Below are 20,269 nucleotides of genomic sequence, written 5' to 3' on the forward strand. Positions count from 1 at the left end.
AATTACAGGGTGACAAGTTTGCAATTGTCCTCGTGTAGACACAGGAATTTGTAATCTTAAGATTTGGTAGGAAGACTGCATAAATACGAGTTTTAATATATTAAGGATATACAAGGAAGTTTTTATGAATTCCTACAGTGTGGAAGGAAGCCATTAGCCCATCAAGTCCACACTGACCCTCTGAAGAGTATTCCATCCAGACACTATCCCTGTACCCCTACTTTTCCCATGACTAACCCACCTAGTCTGCACATCCCTGGACGTCATGGGCAATTTCACATGATCAATCCACCTAACCTCCACAAAATCATAAGTTGCTGGAAAAGCTCAGCAGGTCTGAGAAGAAAAATTAGAATTATCTTTTTAGGTCGAGTAACCCTTCCTCAAGGCACATCTTTGGACTGTGGGAGGAAACCCATGCAGACATGGGGAGAGTATGCAAACTCCACAGAAACAATCATCCAAGGGTGGGTATTGAACCCAGGTCTGTGGTGCTGGGAGGCAGCAGTGCTAACCACTGAGGCACAATGCTGCCCTTTTTTTACACTAAATTAAGACCAGTAGTTTGTGGTGACCTTGCAATCTTAAATGCACTGTAACACATGACTCTTGAGATGCAAAAGTTATTTTAAAATATCGTAGTTATTCTAATTTCATTTCCATTTTGAGTTCCCTTGCATTCACTCATAGAATTACTGCTGGCTTTTCCACTTTGATAATTGATAGCTTCTAAATGGACCTGATTCTGCATCATCTCAATAACAAAGGAAAGTATTGGTATTGTGGTAGTGTTACTGGACTAATAATCCATAACTCAAAGTTAGTTTTCTAGGTTCATCAGTTTAAATCCCAATATGGCAAATGGTAAAATTTAAATTAAATTTTGAAAAACCTGGGATAATAATAAGCTGGCCTAACAGTGACCATGTAACCACTGTTGATTGTTATGGCAATTTATCTGGTTCACCAGTGTCTTGTAGGTAAGGAAATATGCCATTCTTATCTGCTCTGGCCTCTGTGACATCATAGTTAACTCTTAATTGCCCTCTAGACAAGTAGGGATGGATAATAAATGCTGGCCTCGAAGCAATGCCCACATCCCATAAATGAATGAAAGGATTGACAATAATAATATTGCAATCATATGTACTTTCAAGTATCAACATTGTAAATGGTGCAACTAAACAATTGTGATCCTATTCTTCAATAAAGAACCAGAGCTAATATTTTTTTCCCTTAAGCCAGAGCCTGCAAGTAACATTTCCCATTAGGATTGCCTCGAATCAATTACTCCATGTAGAATGTTGTCAAATCTGTTTCCTAACCAAGGGCTTCAGAAGGTACAACCTAATCATGCCTCTACGTGAACTATTTATTAAATTGATATTTTTGTGATTTTTCTTTTTCTCTTCACTACAGTACACCTTCAATTTTTCAATTGCCACAAGATAAGTTCCGACAAAGAACATCCTTTAGTCCATTTAATCTCACCCTTCCAGAAAAAATCCTATTTTGGTGTATAGAGGATAGTCCTTACCATTACCTCAATTGGAAACACAAAATATCAAAAATAGAGTGAGCTCAGTGTGACCATGGAAACAAGCTCAGTAAAATGTATCACCTTCATGCTATTAGTCTCAAAACCTGGAAACTGACATTGCACTCAAAACCTGGATTCCCCAAGGCAGTTAAAATATATAGCCAGTAATGATTGTAGAATGACTAATTTCGAAATCCTCTATTACTTCTCTATTATTTTCAACCCAAATAAGATGAATATTAGTGAAATAATATTTATCACGTATATGGCCTTTTAATCAAAAAAACTTTTCACTGTTTCATCATTTTCAATGACATTTGGTAAAATTGACTCCAGTCGTACATTTATTATGCCCAATGGAAGATAAACAGTACAAGACCAGGTTAACCCTCTGTATTCTGAATTTTCTCTACAAGTTATCATTGAATAAAAGTCTCCTCCAACTAACAGATATTTTTCAAGGTAGTTTCATTTTGTACATTTGAAAGAGGCAGGTAATGTGGAAGTTAAAGTTGCTTTGAGTTACTGATCACCAGAAAATGATCAGATCCCGCATCTTCTGCAATTGCCATCCACTCTCCTGGGCAGACGCGAAGATGCCATTCAAGCCTGATGTTTACAGGTACATGTTGGATCCCACCAATAATGTTATGAAAGGTGGGAAATGCACCAACAGCATTTTAACATCTCAGCCTTTTAAGTCTAGCTAGATACCAGTTGATGATCTTGGCTATAAAAGAGCTATTCCTCTATTTAGTTCTACCTGCTCCGAATGATTGGCCTGTATTTTACAGCAGTTCAATGCAGGATTGCAGACCTCCTCCCACTGCTGTTGGGATGTTTTCCCGAAGTAAGGTTTGCCCATGCCAAGAATCCTGGTCACTCAGGAAAAGCTGGTAGCTGAGCCAGAGATGGGTAAAATTTAGCCAATTATTTCTTTCTAGAAAATATCGGCTAATTTGACAAAATGTTAGTGATAGAATCTTAATATTAGCAACAACACTGCTAACTGATTGCATTCCTTTGAAGTTCAGTAATATTGTTAATAGGATCGGATGAACAGTTCCTTTAACTAAATTATTGTTTGAATTTTATCTGTATGCAAGTTGAACTACCTACTTACATTAAATGCCTGTTACCATATTGTTGTGGCATAGTGTATAGTCCTGATGAAGGGCTTTTGCCCGAAACGTCGATTTTCCTGCTCCTCGGATGCTGCCTGACCTGCTGTGCTTTTCCAACACCACTCTGATCTAAACTCTGGTTTCCAGCATCTGCAGTCCTCACTTTTGCCATAGTGTATAGTAGCCTTCTATAAAGCAATAATGGTATCCCTGAGTTGGATGCTCTGTCTGAGCTGCTCTCACTTTAGCTTGACATTGCACCATTATCACTGAAGAGCATTCCTTACAGCACCGAGGGGATTTTTCCATTTCATCAATTCCAAGCCTTTTGACCTGATTTTAATTGCTAAACTTACGTTTACTATGTCAAACTTCAGAAGTTTTATGTTGCAGGCTAGGTTAATTGGAAGGTCAGTCAAAATGATTGTAACACATTTTATTTTGGAACTTAAACACAAATGGGACTATGCAGCAATCATTACTTGTACACTGAATTTTGTGCTTATTGAGGCAATAGATGCTTGACTTCCTGAATGACATTGAGCACGCCAAGATCAACAGTTGGTAAAGGGTAAAGCTCCATCAGAATATGTCCAAATCTTTGTCTCAGAATATTGCCTTCCACAATAGAAATTCTCTGGAACACTGTCAAATTAACACAGTTTTATGCTGCAGACTTATACCTATTAGCAACTAAATTAAGGTTGTTCACATTTATTTTGCTTAAAACGTTTAAAAGCAGTTGTACAAAGAGACTTCCAAGCCATATGTTTGGATTGATTCAGACAATCATTTCCAAGGTGATAAAATTAATTTATGACTAATCTACAACCTACAATATAATTAATCGTCAATGTCTCTTAATCACATAATTATTGCATTGTATAAGATTATAATAAATAGTTATTTATAAAAGGATTATTTGTAAAGAAACAACCATCCCATTTATTAGCATTTCCTGATGATATTAAATTTGGAGGTATGATTTTGAAATGATAATAGTTCTCAAGTGCAGTCGTCATGTCAACTGCTTATAAATGCAAAGAAAACAAAGACCCTGCATTTATAATGGACCTTTCACAACCTCAGAACATCACAAAGTGCTTCACAGCCAAGGAAGTATTTTAAAGGATAACACTTAGTCATGAACAGAAATCCACACCTCAAAGTTCACAAGGCCCTACAAACAGCAATGAATTAAATAATCAGGTACATGCTTCACATTTTTGGGGTTGAAGGACAAATGTGGAGACCACGTAGACCAGGAAACTGGGAGAAATAATTGCTATGGGATCAGTCATGACCATTTGAGGGGATAAACAAGGCCTCGCTTTAAAATATCAAAGGAAAAATAGAGCCATAAGAACAGGAATAATATATTTGGCAGCATAAGTTCCAACTTTCAATCAGATCATTGTTTATCTGCATCCTAACTTCATGTGCCTTTACCTTTGCTCCAAATCACTTACAGCTTTCATTAATCAAAAAAAGTCAATCTCAAATTTAAAAATATTGATTGACCCAAGATTTACAGAAGCAGACCCTAGACTTCTATTTCCCCTGTTTATAGAAGTGTTTCTTAATTTAGACTTGCCTTCTGGTCGAAATAGTTTCTCTACATGTCCATGTGGAGTCTGCACATTCTTCCCAGATCTGCATGGGTTTTCCTCAGGTACTCCAGTTTCCTCCAACAGTCCAAAGATTAGGTGGATTGGCCATGCTAAATTTCCCTTAGTGTCCAGGGATGTGCAGGCAAGATGGGTAATCCATTTAGCTGTTCATAGATGCTTTTTCTGGCAATAGATTTCATGCATATTAGGGGTAGAAACCATTGCTACATCACATTGAATTCTCTTTATATCAAATTCAACCTGACCACATGTCATTTTAACCCTTTTCAAAGGTTTTGACATTTTGTCAAGGGCAGTCCTTGTCTCTTCCCAGTGAATTCAACCCTACCCAAATCAAGGATCATACTTACTATTTTATACCCTCCCTTTCAAATATTACATTGAATTCAATTATTTAAAAATATTCCTTTGTTTACTTTGTGAGACATCATGACACAAAGGACCCTGATATTTGGAGTCCCATTGCCCCTGAAAAGATAGTGTGAACTTTAAAAGTCTATAGCCTATTTGCCATTGAAAGGAGGTGATAGCCTAGTGGTATAATCATGTGACTGTTAATCCAGGGATCCATGTAATGTTCTTGGAACCCTGGTTGAAAGCCTGCCATGGCAGATGGTGGAATTTGAATTCAATAGGAAGTCAAGAATTAAGGGTCTAATGATTTTTGATTTTTAAAAAATCTGGAATTACGAGTGTAATGATGACCATGAATCCAATGCTTATTGTCAGAAAAATCCTCCTGTTTCACTGATGTTGTTTAGGGAAGGAAACTGCCATCCTTAACTAGTCTGACTCCAAACCCACAGAAATGGGGTTGATTCTTAATTGCTTTCTGGGCAATTAGGAATAGACAATAAATGCTGGCCTAGCCAATGACACCCTCACCCGCATGAACGAATAAAAAAAAACTCAGTGCTGTTGAGAAGGATGATGGAATTTGATTCAAAAATAGTGAAACAACAACGACACAGTTCCATGTCAGATGGTGTGTGGCTTGGAGGGTTCCCAGACATCTACTGCCATCGTCCTTCCAGCTGGTTGAGGTTGCAGGTTTGGAGGTTAAGGTTGAGGAATCTTTGTGAATTACAGCTATGCATTTGTTGCCATTGTATGCTGATGTGGAGTGAGTCGATGTTGGAAGGTGGTGAATGGGCCATTAATCCAGCGGACTGTTTCGTCTTATACCATGAGACCATAAGATTTAGGAACCGAATCAGTCCATTCAGACCATTGAATGGTAAAGAAGACTCAATCTTGGCTGATATGTTTCTCAACCCCATTCTCTTGCTTTTCCCCATAACCTCTGAAGCCCTTCCTAATTAAGAATCTATCTATCTCTCTCTTTAATGCACTGCACAGCCTTCTGTAGCAAGAGTTCCACAGATTCACCACCTTTGGCTGAAGAAATTCTTTCTCATCTCACTTCCCTTGGAGGCTGTGCCCCACGTCCTGGTCTCTTCCTACAAGTGGAAACATCTTGTCTATGTCAATTCTATCCATGCCTTTCAGTATTCTGTATGTTTCAGTGAGATTCCACCACCAACCTGCCATCTCCACCCCATTGTCCTTCTAAACTCCATCAAATTGAGTAAGACGTTTGACAAGGTTCCCCAGGGGAGACTGGTTAACAAGTTGGATCTCATGGAATACAGGGAGATCAAGCCATTTGGATACAGAATTGGCTGTAAGGTAGAAGACAGAGGGTGGTGGTGAAGAGTTCTTTTCCAGACGAGAGGCCTGTGACCAGTGGAGTGCTGGGTCCACTACTTTCTGTCGTTTATATAAATGGTTTGGATATGAACATAGGAGGTATAATTAGTAAGTTTGCAGATGACACCAAAATTGGAGGTGTACTTACCTCAGATTATAGTTACCTCAGATTACAACAGGATCTTGATCAGATGGGCCATTGGGTTGAGGAGTAGCAGATGTAGTTTAATTTAGGTAAGTGCGAGGTGCTGCATTTTAGGAAAGCAACTCTTAGCAGGACTTATACACTTAATGGTAAGGTCCCAAGGGGTTTTGCTGAACAAAGAGACCTTGGAGTGTATATTCATAGCTCCTTGAAAGTGGAATCGCAGCTGGATAGGATATTGAAGAAGGCGTTTGGTATGCTTTCCTTTATTGGTCAGAGCATTGAGTATGGGAGTTGGGAGGCCATGCTGCAGCTGTACAGGACATTGATTAGGCCACTTTTGGAATATTGTGAGCAATTCTGGTCTTCTTCCTATTGGAAGGATGTTATGAAACTTGAAAGGGTTCAGAAAAGATTTACAAGAATGTTGCTAAGGTTAGAGGATTTGAGCTATAGAGGGAGGCTGAACAGGCTGGGGCTGTTTTCCCTGGAGAATCAAAGGCTGAGGGGTGACCTCATAGGATAAATAGACAAAGTATTTTCCCTGGGGTGGGGGAGTCCTGAACTAGAGGGCGTACATTTAGGGTGAGAGGGGAAAGATGTAAAAGGGACCTAAGGGGCAACATTTTCACACAGATGGTGGTGCGTTTGTGCCAGAGGAAATGGCGGAGGCTGGTCCAAGTGCATTATTTAAAAGGCATCTGGATGGCTATATGAATAGGAAGCATTTAGAGAGATATGGGCCAAGTGCTGGCAAATGGGACTAGATTAGGTTGGGCTATCTGGTCAGCATGGATGAGTTGGACCGAAGGGTCTGTCTCCATGCTGTACATCTCTATGAATACAGACTCAGAATCCACAACCACTCTTCATAAGATAAGCCTTTCATCCCCAGGTGGATGGTATCGATTTTGTTTTTCTTATTGATATGCACTCATCCAGGTAAATGAAGATTATTCCATTACACTGCTGATTTGTGTCTTGTAGATAGTGGAAACACTGTGCGGAGTCAGGATTCCCAAACTCTGAGCTGTTCTTATTGCTATGGTGTTTCCATGCATGTTGCAATTAGATAAAATCAAAAACAAAAACAAAAACAAAAAACAAAATTGCAAGAGAACCTTAATAGGTCTGGCAGTGTCTGAGAGAAACAGAATTGACATTTTGAATTCAGGAGACCCTTCCTCAGACTTAGCTGAATCATCTATCTGTCGAGATGCACCCAGTTGAGGGTTAATCACTATGCCAGTGAGGGGCTCCTCCATGTTGCATCTACAAAAAGGAGAACAAATGTAATTTGATCAGTTTTTGCCTGTCTCCTCTGGATCAGCAGCAGAATAATGGAACAGTATCATCAGTGCCGTCAAACTGCACCTACAAGTAACAATATCTATTCACTCAGTTTGGGTTCTGTCCTCATATGGTTCTGAACCTCATTACAGCTTTGGTCCAACTGAAGATAAAAGAGCTGAATTCCAGGAATGATGTTACAGTGGCTCTGTTTTATATTAATATCATACTTAACAATGGTGGAGTAAAAAAGTAATCATTAAACTGAAGTTAGTAGGAATCGAGGGAAAATTCTCCACCAGTTGGAATTATAGTCTCATAAAGGAAGATGTTTATGGTTGTTGTAAGCTAATCATTTTAGGCCCATGGTATCACAGCAAGTGTTCTTCTGAGTAATATCTTGGCACAACTATCTTCAGTTGTTTCTGCAATGACATTCCCACCATTATAAGGTCAGAAGTGAGGATGTTCACTGATGATTGCACTATGTTCAGTATCATTCCTGAAGCACCTCTTGATGCAATCCCTGCCAAATTCCTGAAAAGATTTGACAATATTCTGCTGATTTCTCACAATAATATTTGTGCCACACAAGTGTCAGGCAATGGCCATCTCCAACAAGAAGGGATCTAACAATCTCCCCTTGACATTCAACACCCATGTTGGATTGACTCGGCCACAAATACATCCTTTCTTTAAGTCAGCCCTCTCTTTATTGGATGAATCTCCTGGATCCAGTGATCACCCCATTCTATTTCATGAAAGGCACCTCCATTGAGCTGGAAATCTCCAAAAAATGTGGCTATGTGGCTGTTGTGCCACTGGCAGAATAGCAATAGGCACAAAATAGCAAATAGCAAAAAGATTTTTCAAATTGGCAGCCACACAGCAATAGAGTGACCCGAAACCTGCTTCTCATCCCAAGTGTGGGCTAGGTTCCTTCCAACAGAACTGTGTCAAAGAGGGACATGTCCTGGCACAGGTTCCTGATATTTTCACTTGAACTATAATGCCTTCTTCTTCACAGATTACAAAACCCAATTTCATGAAGCTGAGGGATTTCAGTTCTCAAGCTTGTAAGTTAGTTTTGAACCCAGACCCTTCTGACTCAGAGAAAGGTTTTAGTAACATGTGTTCTGGGATGACAAAGCTGATGAAATTTGTGGATTGTGAAAGATGAAAGTGTGCAGACTCTGTTGAATAAATTGGTTATGGGATGAGAACAGATGAGAAACAAAAGTCTTGTCTGTTATTTTCCAAACTCTCTGACCCTCATCTGTGCATTTTGAGTACTTCATTACCAATTGCACACAAACTTTCAATAACATTTGATAAGGAATAAGCGTGATGAACTTGAAACATGGATCAGTATTTGGAGCTATCATGTTGTCGCCAAATCAATGTTGAATATCAATGGGGCAGGAATGGTTGGATGTTGGATGTGCCAGGGTTTAGATGTTTCAAAAAGAAGAAGGAGGGTGGTAAAAGAGGAGGGGGAGTGACATTGCTAATCAGGGATAGTATCACAGCTGCAGAAAGGGAGGTCATAGAGGGTAGTTTGTTCACAGAGGCAGTATGGGTAGGAGTCAGAAGCAGGAAAGGAGCAGTCACTTTATTGGGAGTTTTCTACAGAACCCCCCAGTAGTAACAGATACATGGAGGAGCAGATTGGGAGGCAGATTTTGGAAAGGTACAGAAGTACTAGGGTTTCGTCATGGGTGACTTCAGCTTCACAATAATATTTGTGCCACACAAGTGTCAGGCAATGACCATCTCCAACAAGAAGGGATCTAACAAGGGATTGGAACCTCCTTAATGCAAATAGTTTGGATCGAGCAGAATTTGTCAGGTGTGTCCAGGAAGGATTCCTGACTCAATATGTAGATAGGCCGACGAGACAGGAGGCCATATTGGATTTGGTGCTTGGCAACAAAACAGGTCAGGTGTCAGATCTCTTGGTGGGAAAGCATTTTGGAAATAGTGATCCCAAATCCTTGGCCTTTACAATAGTCATGGAGAGGGATAAGAGCAGATGGGGTATGGGAAAGTATTCAGTTGGGAGAGGAGGAATTACAATGCTATTAGGCAGGAACTGTGGAGCATAAATTGGGAACAGATATTCTCAGGGAAATGGACAAAAGAAAAGTGGAGGTTGTTTGGGGAGCACTTGCTGCAAGAGCTAGATCAGACTGTCCCACTGAGGCAAGGAAAGGATGGTAGGGTTAAGGAACCTTGGATGACAAGAGATGTGGGACGTCTAATCAAGAGGAAGAAGGACGCTTACTTAAGGGTGAGGAAGCAAGGATCAGACTGGGCTCGAGAGGGTTACAAGGAAGCCAGGAAGGAACTGAAGAACCGACTTCAGAAAGCTAGAAGGTGGCATGAAAAAGCCTTGGCAGTTCGGATTAAGGAAAATCCCAAGCTTTCTACAATTAGGTGAGGAATAAGAGGATGGCCAGAGTGAGGGTAGGGCCAATCAGGGATAGAGCAAGACACATGTGCCTGGAGTTGGAGGACTTAGTAGAGGTCCTTAATGAATACTTTGCTTCAGTATTCAGTAGTGAGAGGCACCTTGTCATTTGTGAGGACAGGCTGATGTGCTCAAACAGGTTGATGCTTAGAAGGAGAATGTGATGGAAATTTTGAAAAACAGGAGGATAGATAAATTCCCTGAGTCAGACAGGATATACCCAAGGTTACTATGGAAAGCGAGGGAAGAGATTCCTGCACCTTTGGCGATGGTCTTTGTGTCCTCAATGACCACTGGAGTAGAACCAGATGATTGGAGGGTGGAAAATGTTATTTCCTTGTTTAAGAAAGGTAATAGGAATAACACTGGGCTTTATAGACCAGTTAGTCTTATGTTGGTAGTGGCAAATTATTGGAGAGGATTCTGAACGACAGAATTGATGATTATTTGGAAAAGCATAGCTTAATTAGAGATAGTCATCATGACTTTGTGAGGGGCAGGTCTTGCCTCACAAGCCTTACTGAATTATTTGAGGATGAGACAAAATAGATTGATAAAGGTAGAGCAGTGGATATGGTGTATATGGATTTTAGCAAGGTGTTTGTTAAGGGTTCCCATGTTAGGCTCATTCAGAAAGTGAGAATACATGGGATACTGGAAAGTTTGGCTGTCTAGATACAGAATTGGCTGGCCCATAGTAAACAGAGGGTGATGGTAGATGGAATGTATTCAGCCTGGGGCTCGGTGGCCTACGGTGTTCCGAAGGGATCTGTTCTGAGGCCTCTGCTCTTTCTGATTAGATGAGGGAGTTTAAGGGTTGGTTTAAGTTTGTTGGTGAAGTTGTGGACAGTGTGGAGGGCTGTTGTGGGTTGCAGCAGGACATTGACAAAATGTAGAGCTGGGTAGAGAAGTAACAGATGAGATTCAACCTGGAAAAGTGTGAAGTGACTTATTTTGGAAGGTCAAATTTGAATGCAGATTAAAGGGTTAAAGGCAAGATTCTTGGCAGTGTGGAGGAACAGAGGGATCTTGGAGTCCGTGTCCATAGATCCCTCAAAGTTACCACCCAAGTTGATAGGGTTGTCAAGAAGGCATATAGTGTGTTGGCATTCAGTAGCAGGGATTTAAATTAAACAGCTATGAGGTTATGCTGCAGATGTTTAAAGCCCTGGTTAAACCACACTTGCAATATTGTGTTCAGTTCTGGTTGCCTCATCATAGGAAGGATGTGGAAGCTTTTGAGTAGGTGCAAATGAGATTTACCAGAATGTTGCCTGGACTGGAGGGCATGTATTATGAAGAAAGGTTGTGGAAGCTGGGGCTTTTCTCATTGGAGTGAAGAAGGATGAGAGGAGACTTGATAGAGGTCCACAAAATGATGAGAGGCAGAGATGGGGTGGATAGCTAGAGACTTTTTCCCAGGGCAGAAGTGGTTATCACAAGTGGGCATACTTTTAAGGTGATTGGAGAAAGGTTAAGGGGAGACATCAGAGGGTGGTGGGCACAGAATGCACTGCCAGCATTGGTAGTAGAGTCAGGTATACTCAGGATATTTAAAGTTAAAAGTCACACAACACCAGGTTATAGTCAAACAGGTTTATTTGGAAGCACTAGCTTTTGGAGCACTGCTCCTTTATCAGGTAGTTGTTGAGTCTAAAATCATAATACACAGAAGTTATAACAAAAGGCTACAATGTCATAGAGTGATATATTGAACAGACCTGGATTGTTAAGGCTTTCGTCTTTTAGAATGAGTTGCAGGTTTCAGTTTATGAAATGTAAATCTCAGAACTTCTTTTAAGTCACCTTCTCAAAATAACTTAAGATCTTTATAACAAAATGTGACATCTCAGCTCAGACAATGCATTAAAGGTATGAGGTCAGAGCCTGCCTGTACCCCAATCTTAAGTCAGACTGGTTGTATTTCCAAAGTTTAATTTACAAAATATGACATAGATTGACTGCCTGCATTGCCTGCCTGCAGATTATGCATTTTTGACCACCCTCCCGGCTGATGCTCACCCTCAAATTGAACTGATCCATTCTTCACGATAAACCTCTTCACCTTGCTGAGCATCACATTTCACACAAAAGTCTTACCTAAGAAATAGCTCTTTGAATATTTGTCTAAATGAATAACTCGAGAAGACTCTTCCAGTTACAAGTGGCAGCACTTTTGAGTCTGCAACAATATAAGAAGTAACAATTCATAATGGATTATAAATATGTAATTGTACTATCAGTATTTATAAAAGATTTACACACTTTAGTTACAAAAGATCCCTATATAATTTTTTACCCTCATTGCTGTTTCTGCTGCTTTAGTTTAGGTTGACTGTTTAAAAGAACATTGTCATACCATTAGCAAGTTGCTCCTGCTAAGTTAAAAGCCTGTAATAGAGCAAAATACAACCAATCTAATCTCATTTAACTGGTTGAGATAAATAAGATAAATGTTATGGATTAGACTCAATAAAGTTTGGCATTGAAATGAACTATTTGTTTGTCTTTGTTCAGTTTGTGATCCAGACAGGATTTAGTATAAATAGAATTGATGTGAAGCTATGTCAGTTTTCTTTGCTGGCTTATTGCATAAATTAATTGCAATTATTGATCATCTTTTTAATCTATTTATCTGCATGTTGTCTGATTCCAGCCGCGTGTGTGTCATTCGAGGACAGGTGGTTGCAGTGGATGAGACTCCGCTAGTTGGTGTGAACATCAGCTTTTTGCACCATGTAGATTATGGATACACGATCAGCCGCCAGGATGGCAGGTGCAGAAGAACGTTTTTCTCTGTTATCTCAGACCCACTTGTCACCAGATGCATCCTGAGTCAAATGTGCTTGATAATTGAACAAATAAGAAGGCAGGATGTTCATCAATGAGACATGAAAAATGAGGCTGAGATAGAAGGCTTATTGATTAATGGGATACATAACTGAATTTTTAACAGTAAATCTGGAACAATGATTGATAATGCAATAAACACCAAAATACTGCTTACAATTAACAGGTCACAGAGAGTCTTTGGAGATATAGATAGTATTCACTTTTCAAGAGTAGTATTTTGTTTTTGCATATGTGGTGCAATCATTGGACTCAAGGCAAATAAAATTATTGATTTCTGTTGGCTTCCTTACCGAAGATCAACATCCTGCAGTATGATGTTAATAAAAGGGAAATAGAAAGATGAAAATCTTTAATAAAATATGAGTTAATTATCTGGCTTTAATTTATAATGCCTTTTCACTGTTGGATTTCATATATTTAAAGAATTGAATCTTCAACCCATCTCATTTAGTTAATGGAATTATTGTGTGGTAAATTAGATCCAAATGGGGCAAGAAAAAATGGTGTTATAACTAATAGTCTAAAACTAATGACTCAAAATTTGATCAGGAGCCAACTTCAAACATCTGTTATCTAAATTGGAGAATATGACACCTAATAATACATTGAGTTCTTATATAGGTTCTGACAATTTAACTCTTGTGATTTTGAATAACGAATAATTTTTTTTTATTGTGTTCATGTTCAATTGAAGTGTGCCACTAAAAGTTTAATGTGATATTATGAGATGACAACAGTCAAAATCTTTTCCTGTTTCGGTGTTCATTAGTTGTAATGATGTTTTAGGTTTCACACTGGCAATAGAAATGATTGAATCTTTAAATTACATGTAAATTGGTAGGAGGGCCATAAACTTCAGGTTACTGTCAATCATCAGCAAAGTGATTGAAGGTCTTATCAAAAGTGTTGTCAAACAAAACTTATACAGTAATAACCTGCTCACCAGTGCTTAGTTTGGGTTCTGCCAGGACCATTCAGCTTCTGACTCTATTACAATAAATGCAATAGGTTGGGTAAGGGTGATTGCTCCTGACATCAAGGCATCATTTACCCAAATTTGACATCAAGAAGCCCTTATGAAATGAACATGATGAGAATTGTGCACTGGAAATGAAAACATTAAAATCCATTCGTCATCACAAGTGTGAAATGTAATCAAATTAATCACCAAGATGGTTATTGCCTGACTGTGATCATCATTGAAAATAAAAAGAAACTCACACCAGTTTTTATCAATGAACAAGAAAACTCAAAACTTACTTTTTATGAGAAACTTATCTGTTTTTGTCATATGTTAGAAGTTTATTAATTGGTATTGTAAAAGACTATACACCCTTTAAATCCAAGCACACATTTGCACATAGTATAGACAGATGGACAAGACCAACAGTTCTTTTTGGAATATTTTAGGTGGAAAATTTAAGTCAAAAAGACACAAAGTCTGCAGACCAAAGACCAAACTGAAAGGATGGATTGAGGTGGTTTTTATCACAGTTTTTTTCAGTGCTTGACAATAATATCATGTTGTTACTGGCTGTAATCAACCTCAATTTGGTAGTTCAACTTATTATCAACTTAGATCTTGATTTGAATTAGAAGCTTTCTTCTCTGTGAAGGTTTGAGGCTCATGTAAACTGTTGATGATTGACAGTAACCTGATAGGTGAGCAACTGGCCGATTGGTTTTGGCCTGTTTTTATTTATGGACAGTTCGACAACTTTCCACATTCACACAGGTGCCTTAGTGGTAGCTAGAATGGATTTAACTCCAACTTTATAAGGAGGTACCTCCTTCGCTCAATTGAGATTGGGAACATTAAGGTGTCAGGATTACAAAGATCATTAAACAGTCAGCTGATCCTTCTTCAGAAGTTTATGGACCTCCTACCAATTTACATGTAAAAAGAGAGAGGCTCGCCATAGCTTCAAGTGCTTTCTCTCCTTTCAGTGCAGTGTCAAACTACTACTTTAAACCATTTCAAACCCCATTGCTCGGCAGTTACTGTTTTGTTTCCAAAAGACATCTTGTGCCAGTACAAAAATACCAAAACCTAGCTTCCAACAAAAAAAAGTTTCACTTTTCCTTTATGTTGTAAAAGAAAACAATTAATAATTCATTATTTTCCAGTGTGTATTTCCAAATAAAATATGTATAATCCTTATACTCACAAAATTGAAGTCAGTGGGAACTTTCTCCATTAGTTAGACGTATTTGTAACACAAAGCAAATTGGTAGTGGTTGCCAGATGTCAGTCATCTCAGATCGAGACAAACATTGCAGGGGTTCCTCACGCTCGCATCTTAGGCACATCCAACTTCAGCTGTTTCATTGATAACTTCCCTCCATCATAAGGTCAAAGATTAGATATTCACTGATGACTGCACAGTATTCAATACCATTTGACTGCTCAGCTACTGATTAATTTGTATCATTTACAGCATTCAGGTATGAACTGATAAGAAGCAAGTAACATTATGTCACACAATGACCATCTCATTCACGAGGCAATCTAACCATCTCTCCTAGATACTCAATGGTATTATCATGGCTTAATCCCTTATTGTGAACATCCTAGGATTTAACATTAACTAGAAACTGAACTGGATAAGGCATATAAATGCTGAAGTAATAGCAGCAAGTCAGATGCTGGGAATTCTGAGGTGAATAATTCATGTCCTGAATTCCTGAAGCCTATTCACAATTGACAAGGTGTGACAAAATATTCTATACTTGCCTAGAGGAATCTAGCTCCAACAACACTCAAAAAGCTTAATAACATCCTGGACAAAGCACTGAACTCACTTGGCAACCTTTTCACGATTTTAAACATTCACTCCTTCCACTACTGACACGCAGTCAAACCAGTGCATTCAATTTTCAAGATGCACTGTAATAATTCAGGTTTCTTTCATGGCACCTTCCAAATGTGAGACCTCTACCACCTACATGGATACACAGATACATGCGAACACCACCATCTGCAATTTCCCCTCCAAGTAACACACTGTCCTTAGAACTTTATCACCATTCATGTTTTGTCTTTTCTTAATTGGTCTGTGTTTGCACTCACAATAGATAGACTGTAGTGGCTCACAAAGGTGACTGACCACTACCTCCTTAAGGGCAGTTATGAATGGGCAGCAAATGCTGGTCTTGCAGGCAGCTGACAGTCTCACAAAGAATATGAAACATCATACAATTCTGCATAGAATTAGACAGAAAACATTGTGTTGTTTACAATGTATTGCATGAATCTGTTCAACTGAATTCTTTTTATTGTGTGAAAAAACCTGTCAATGTAAATTCTAAAGTACTGTCTTTGTACTGCTAAAGTTATTTGTTTATTAAAAAATTGCAAAATTCCTCATAGTAAAGCAAAGGATCACTCAGAATAGCAAAATATCTTCATTAAACAAATGCTAAAATGCAAAAAAAAATGATAGTGGAATAAATTTTCCACATAATTCTATATGAATATTATAAACTAACTACAAAAAAATGAAACTGATGTGAAATGATATTCCACAAAGAGTAAATGGTACAATCAAAGACAAACTTCCTCTGTGTTTAAAGCTAGTTTCAACTTCAATAGTCAATTCAAGTGAAATATATGACAACTGCATTACTTAGATCATATTCATATCAAAGTCTGACGCAATTTTACATTTGATTTCTTCTTAAGCCTTACTTATTTTGAATTATTTTTCTTTTTGTTGCCAGCTTTGATCTTGTAGCAGTTGGAGGAATCTCTGTCACGCTTGCCTTTGAGCGTGCTCCTTTCATCACTGAAAACCGTACACTCTGGTTACCGTGGAACAGATTTGTTGTTGTGGATAAAGTCATCATGAAGAGAGTAGAATCTAAGCCACCTGTCTGTGACCTCAGTAACTTTGCTACTCTTAATCCAATTGTTCTTCCTTCACCCCTGACTACCTTTACAGGATCTTGTCCAGGCAGAGGACCAGCCATCCCAGAAATACAAGTAGGTCCAGCTATTTTCAGAATCTTAATGTGTTAGATTAATAATATGCTGTTGAATATTTTTGTTTATGGGGACAGCGTGTCATGTTTCAACATTACAATTTTTATTGGGTTGGAGTGGTCAAGTTTGAAAAATGAGGAAAATTATCAAAGAATATATCGGTAAATTATGGGTGCTGGAGCTCAGTCTACCCATGGCTGCACGGCCTCCAAACACTTCCTGATAGCAAATGCAAGTAGTGTTTTTCATTTACATATTAATGTAGAATTTTGAGCCATGCAAAATAAAAAATCATTGCTTTCACACGAAAGCAAGATAGTTCTTTACCTTCATCATATAATTTGAATTCATGTCAGCAGATAATACTGCATTGAGTGGCAGAGTGACCCTATTTGAAAGATGCACCTAATTCAGGAACGATAGAGCTAGGCTATCTCGGCAAGCAAATAAAGATCCAACTCAAAAGTGGGCTAGTCAGCTAGTTCAGGGCAAAATGTTTATACTCTGGGATCTCAGAGAGTAATCTGTAGTGTCTTGATTCCAATCCCAGCAAAGAGGTATATGGTTCCCTGATGGATGAGTCAATTTCCAGTCACCCACTTTGCTGATTATGAGCAACGTACCAACCTGTAGCAATTGAAAAACAGCCCATCCTTTGAAGAATGGAAGATGCACCACATCTTTCAATAATCTTCTTGACTCCCATCAATTTTATAAACCACAACAGAACTTAGAATGGTGTAAGAAAATATCTGTTATAAATTGCAGATTTTATACAATGAATATTACTGCTGTACATTTAGAAGGTTTGTTTCTTGCCCTCCCTCCCACTTTGTCTGGGTGCAAGCCCAACATCTATTGCTGGAATGGATTTGACTTGCAAATTGGTTCACTCGTGATTTTTGAAGACTTTGACAGGCATACTCTAAACCAAGAGGTCCTTAACCAGTTGAGAGACTCCTGCACAGATGTAGGCTCACCCTACGTGGCCTCAGATGCTGGAGGCTATGAGGGGTGGTATAGAGGCAGGGCAGCTCTGGAGCATTCTGAGAAGAAGCTGAGAGGAACCATCCTTAAGAAGAAGGGACACAAGAAGTAAAGTTGAGGTGCTTCATCCACCTCTTGCCTGGCCATGGATCCTGAGCAGCTGCAGCTAGAGCACAAATCTGAGCACAGATTCATCAACCTCTTCCACTCTTGAAAAAATGTGCTGCTTTTTAATTGTTACAGTTTGGTACCTCTCTCATAATCAGCAAAGTGGGTGCCTGGAAATTGACTCATCTATCAGGAAACTATGAATATATTCATTGATATTGGAGTCAAGGCACCTCCGATTACTCTCTGCTGCACCTAGGTCTTCAAGGTAGCTGCTACCCTGTTCATGGAGGCAGCAAAGGACCTGGTGACACTGTAGTAGTTCTCTCCAGTCCAGTGAGGGCAGCTGGTACACCTGCTAGTGTTCCTCTGCCTTCCTCTGCAGGTTTAGCTTGTCACTTATGGTCAAGTACAGAGGCACATCTTCTGCACAGGGCTGAGGAGGTACCAAATCTCCCCATAAGTATCAGAGACCATGGGTATTTCTTCCTTCATAAGATCTGAATATGTACCAGTGATGTGCTCACTCTATTGTGTTCCCAAGCTGAGTCTAGCTTGTTATCAATGGGTGTGACTGTCTCTGTGCTGTGGGGGTAATCACCTTGCCAGAGCAGATTGCTATGTAGCTCACTGGGTTCCTGGACCATTTCTGTCTCCCTGTCACCCCTGAAACAGTCCCAACCAGCACAACATTGTGCTCCTTAAAGTATCTTTGAGGATCTTTATGTCTGGCACTCCTCTGCCAGTCTTGGTACTCTCCATATGGTTATGGACCAGCTTTCTCTACAATGCATTAAAGAGAATGATTGAGTTTGATGTCAATGGATGCAGGAAGACTTCTTAAGTGTGTATAACACTGCCATGCGGTGTGCTATCTCCAGTAACTGAGTAAGAAATGTAATGCCCAGGAAGGATTAGCAGTTTGACAGCAAGAGGAGGGTCTGAGCCTTTGAGTGCACATCATGGAGGCTTGCAGGCTTTGACCCTTTGTGAGTTGCCGTTGCATGACAGAGTTAGATGCCCCTGTGAGCATGAGCTAACAGAGAGAAGATAATGCCACGTGCTCTTGCAGAGTGCAGAATTTGATTTCTTGTGCCATGATAACAATGTACATTTGTAGGGTTTTTGGCATTGACTCACACTGCTACTTCAGCCCAGTCATGAAGGTTTGATGGAATGGCCTCCTGCTGCCATTGCTCTGGAAGTGGACTTCCCTTCTATTCCTGACTCTATACAATAATATTTGCAAAGAAAGATCATTGAGATGAGGGGTGAACTTCTGCTATTTAGGCGACCTTTCTTCAGTGTTGAGAGCGGCCAGCACATACTGAGAGACTTGCAGTAAATGAAATGATGTCCAACTGGCCTTTCAACATAGCACCAGAATCTAAGATCCTGGAATGGCTTGCTAGGGGCAAGAACTTCCTGCTCCCTTTTCACATGTAGTTCTCCAAGTCAGTCACCCAACATCCCACTTGCTTAGAAATAAAGTGAGCAGGAAGTAATCATGCAAGATAGCTAAACATGTGCAATGGTGGATGTGGTGCCATCTATGTTGCCTGCCACCATATTTTAAATCCAAAATGGAAAACATTAGCCCCATTGTCTTCCAGGATAAAATCTGCCTTTTCAGCTACATCCATCTACTTTGATGTCAACCATATGAGTACTTTGTTGTTTTTAGTCAGCACACCAAACGTTTTTCTGGCTGGGTGAAATGATCAGTTAGTGCTAAATTAAAGGGGAGACGCGTCCATTTCAAAACTGGACTGGACGAAATGCACAAGGGTCATTCACAGCCAGCAAACAGGAGATGTTCCTCCCATTGGTCTTGAATGAATTTGCACCCAAATTCTTGAATCCTTATCTCAGAAAATAAGTATCCTCAAAACAAATTACTGCACTGTGTTCCATCGTTGTTATAGAATCTCCACCGTTGTATGGTGTAAAACTATGCAAACTCAAAGAAATTAATGTTCTTTGGCAGGTTGTACAGGAAGAGATTGCCATCCCAGCCAGCTTTGTGAAGCTCAGTTACCTCAGCAGCCGTGCTCCTGGGTATAAATCATTATTGAGGATTATCATGACTCATGCCTTTATTCCAAACGGATTAATCAAGGTTCATCTCATGATTGCTATTGAGGGACGGCTCTTTCAGAAATGGTTTCCAGCCACACCTGACCTAGCCTACACTTACACATGGAACAAAACAGATGTTTATGGCCAGAGGGTTTCTGGTCTCACTGAAGCAGAAGGTATGCTACGTAATGTAATCCTACTCAATGCATTGCTGTGAAGTGTGAATGAACAAAACCAATATCATTATTCAAATCATTTCTGTGACAAAATATTCACTGGAAGTCTTGAGAAACTGCTGTTTTTTTTGTGTGTGTGTGTGCACACAAAGTCAAATGGATTAGTTCGTGTTG

General features: G+C 39.4%; 1 protein-coding gene across 5 annotated transcripts in view; it reads left to right on the forward strand.

Moving 5' to 3' along the window:
• Positions 1 to 20,269, forward strand: part of tenm1 (teneurin transmembrane protein 1) — a 2,368,941-nt gene that overhangs the window by 2,219,141 nt on the left and 129,531 nt on the right. For all 5 annotated transcript variants that reach the window (XM_072595290.1, XM_072595294.1, XM_072595295.1 and 2 more), the window contains 3 exons: positions 12,567 to 12,686; positions 16,484 to 16,745; positions 19,828 to 20,095. In XM_072595290.1, the coding sequence (XP_072451391.1) occupies positions 12,567 to 12,686; positions 16,484 to 16,745; positions 19,828 to 20,095 (650 nt within the window). The remainder of the gene's footprint in view (positions 1 to 12,566; positions 12,687 to 16,483; positions 16,746 to 19,827; positions 20,096 to 20,269) is intronic.

This window comes from Chiloscyllium punctatum, chromosome 25, assembly GCF_047496795.1.
Source record: "Chiloscyllium punctatum isolate Juve2018m chromosome 25, sChiPun1.3, whole genome shotgun sequence".
Lineage (NCBI taxonomy): Eukaryota > Metazoa > Chordata > Chondrichthyes > Orectolobiformes > Hemiscylliidae > Chiloscyllium > Chiloscyllium punctatum.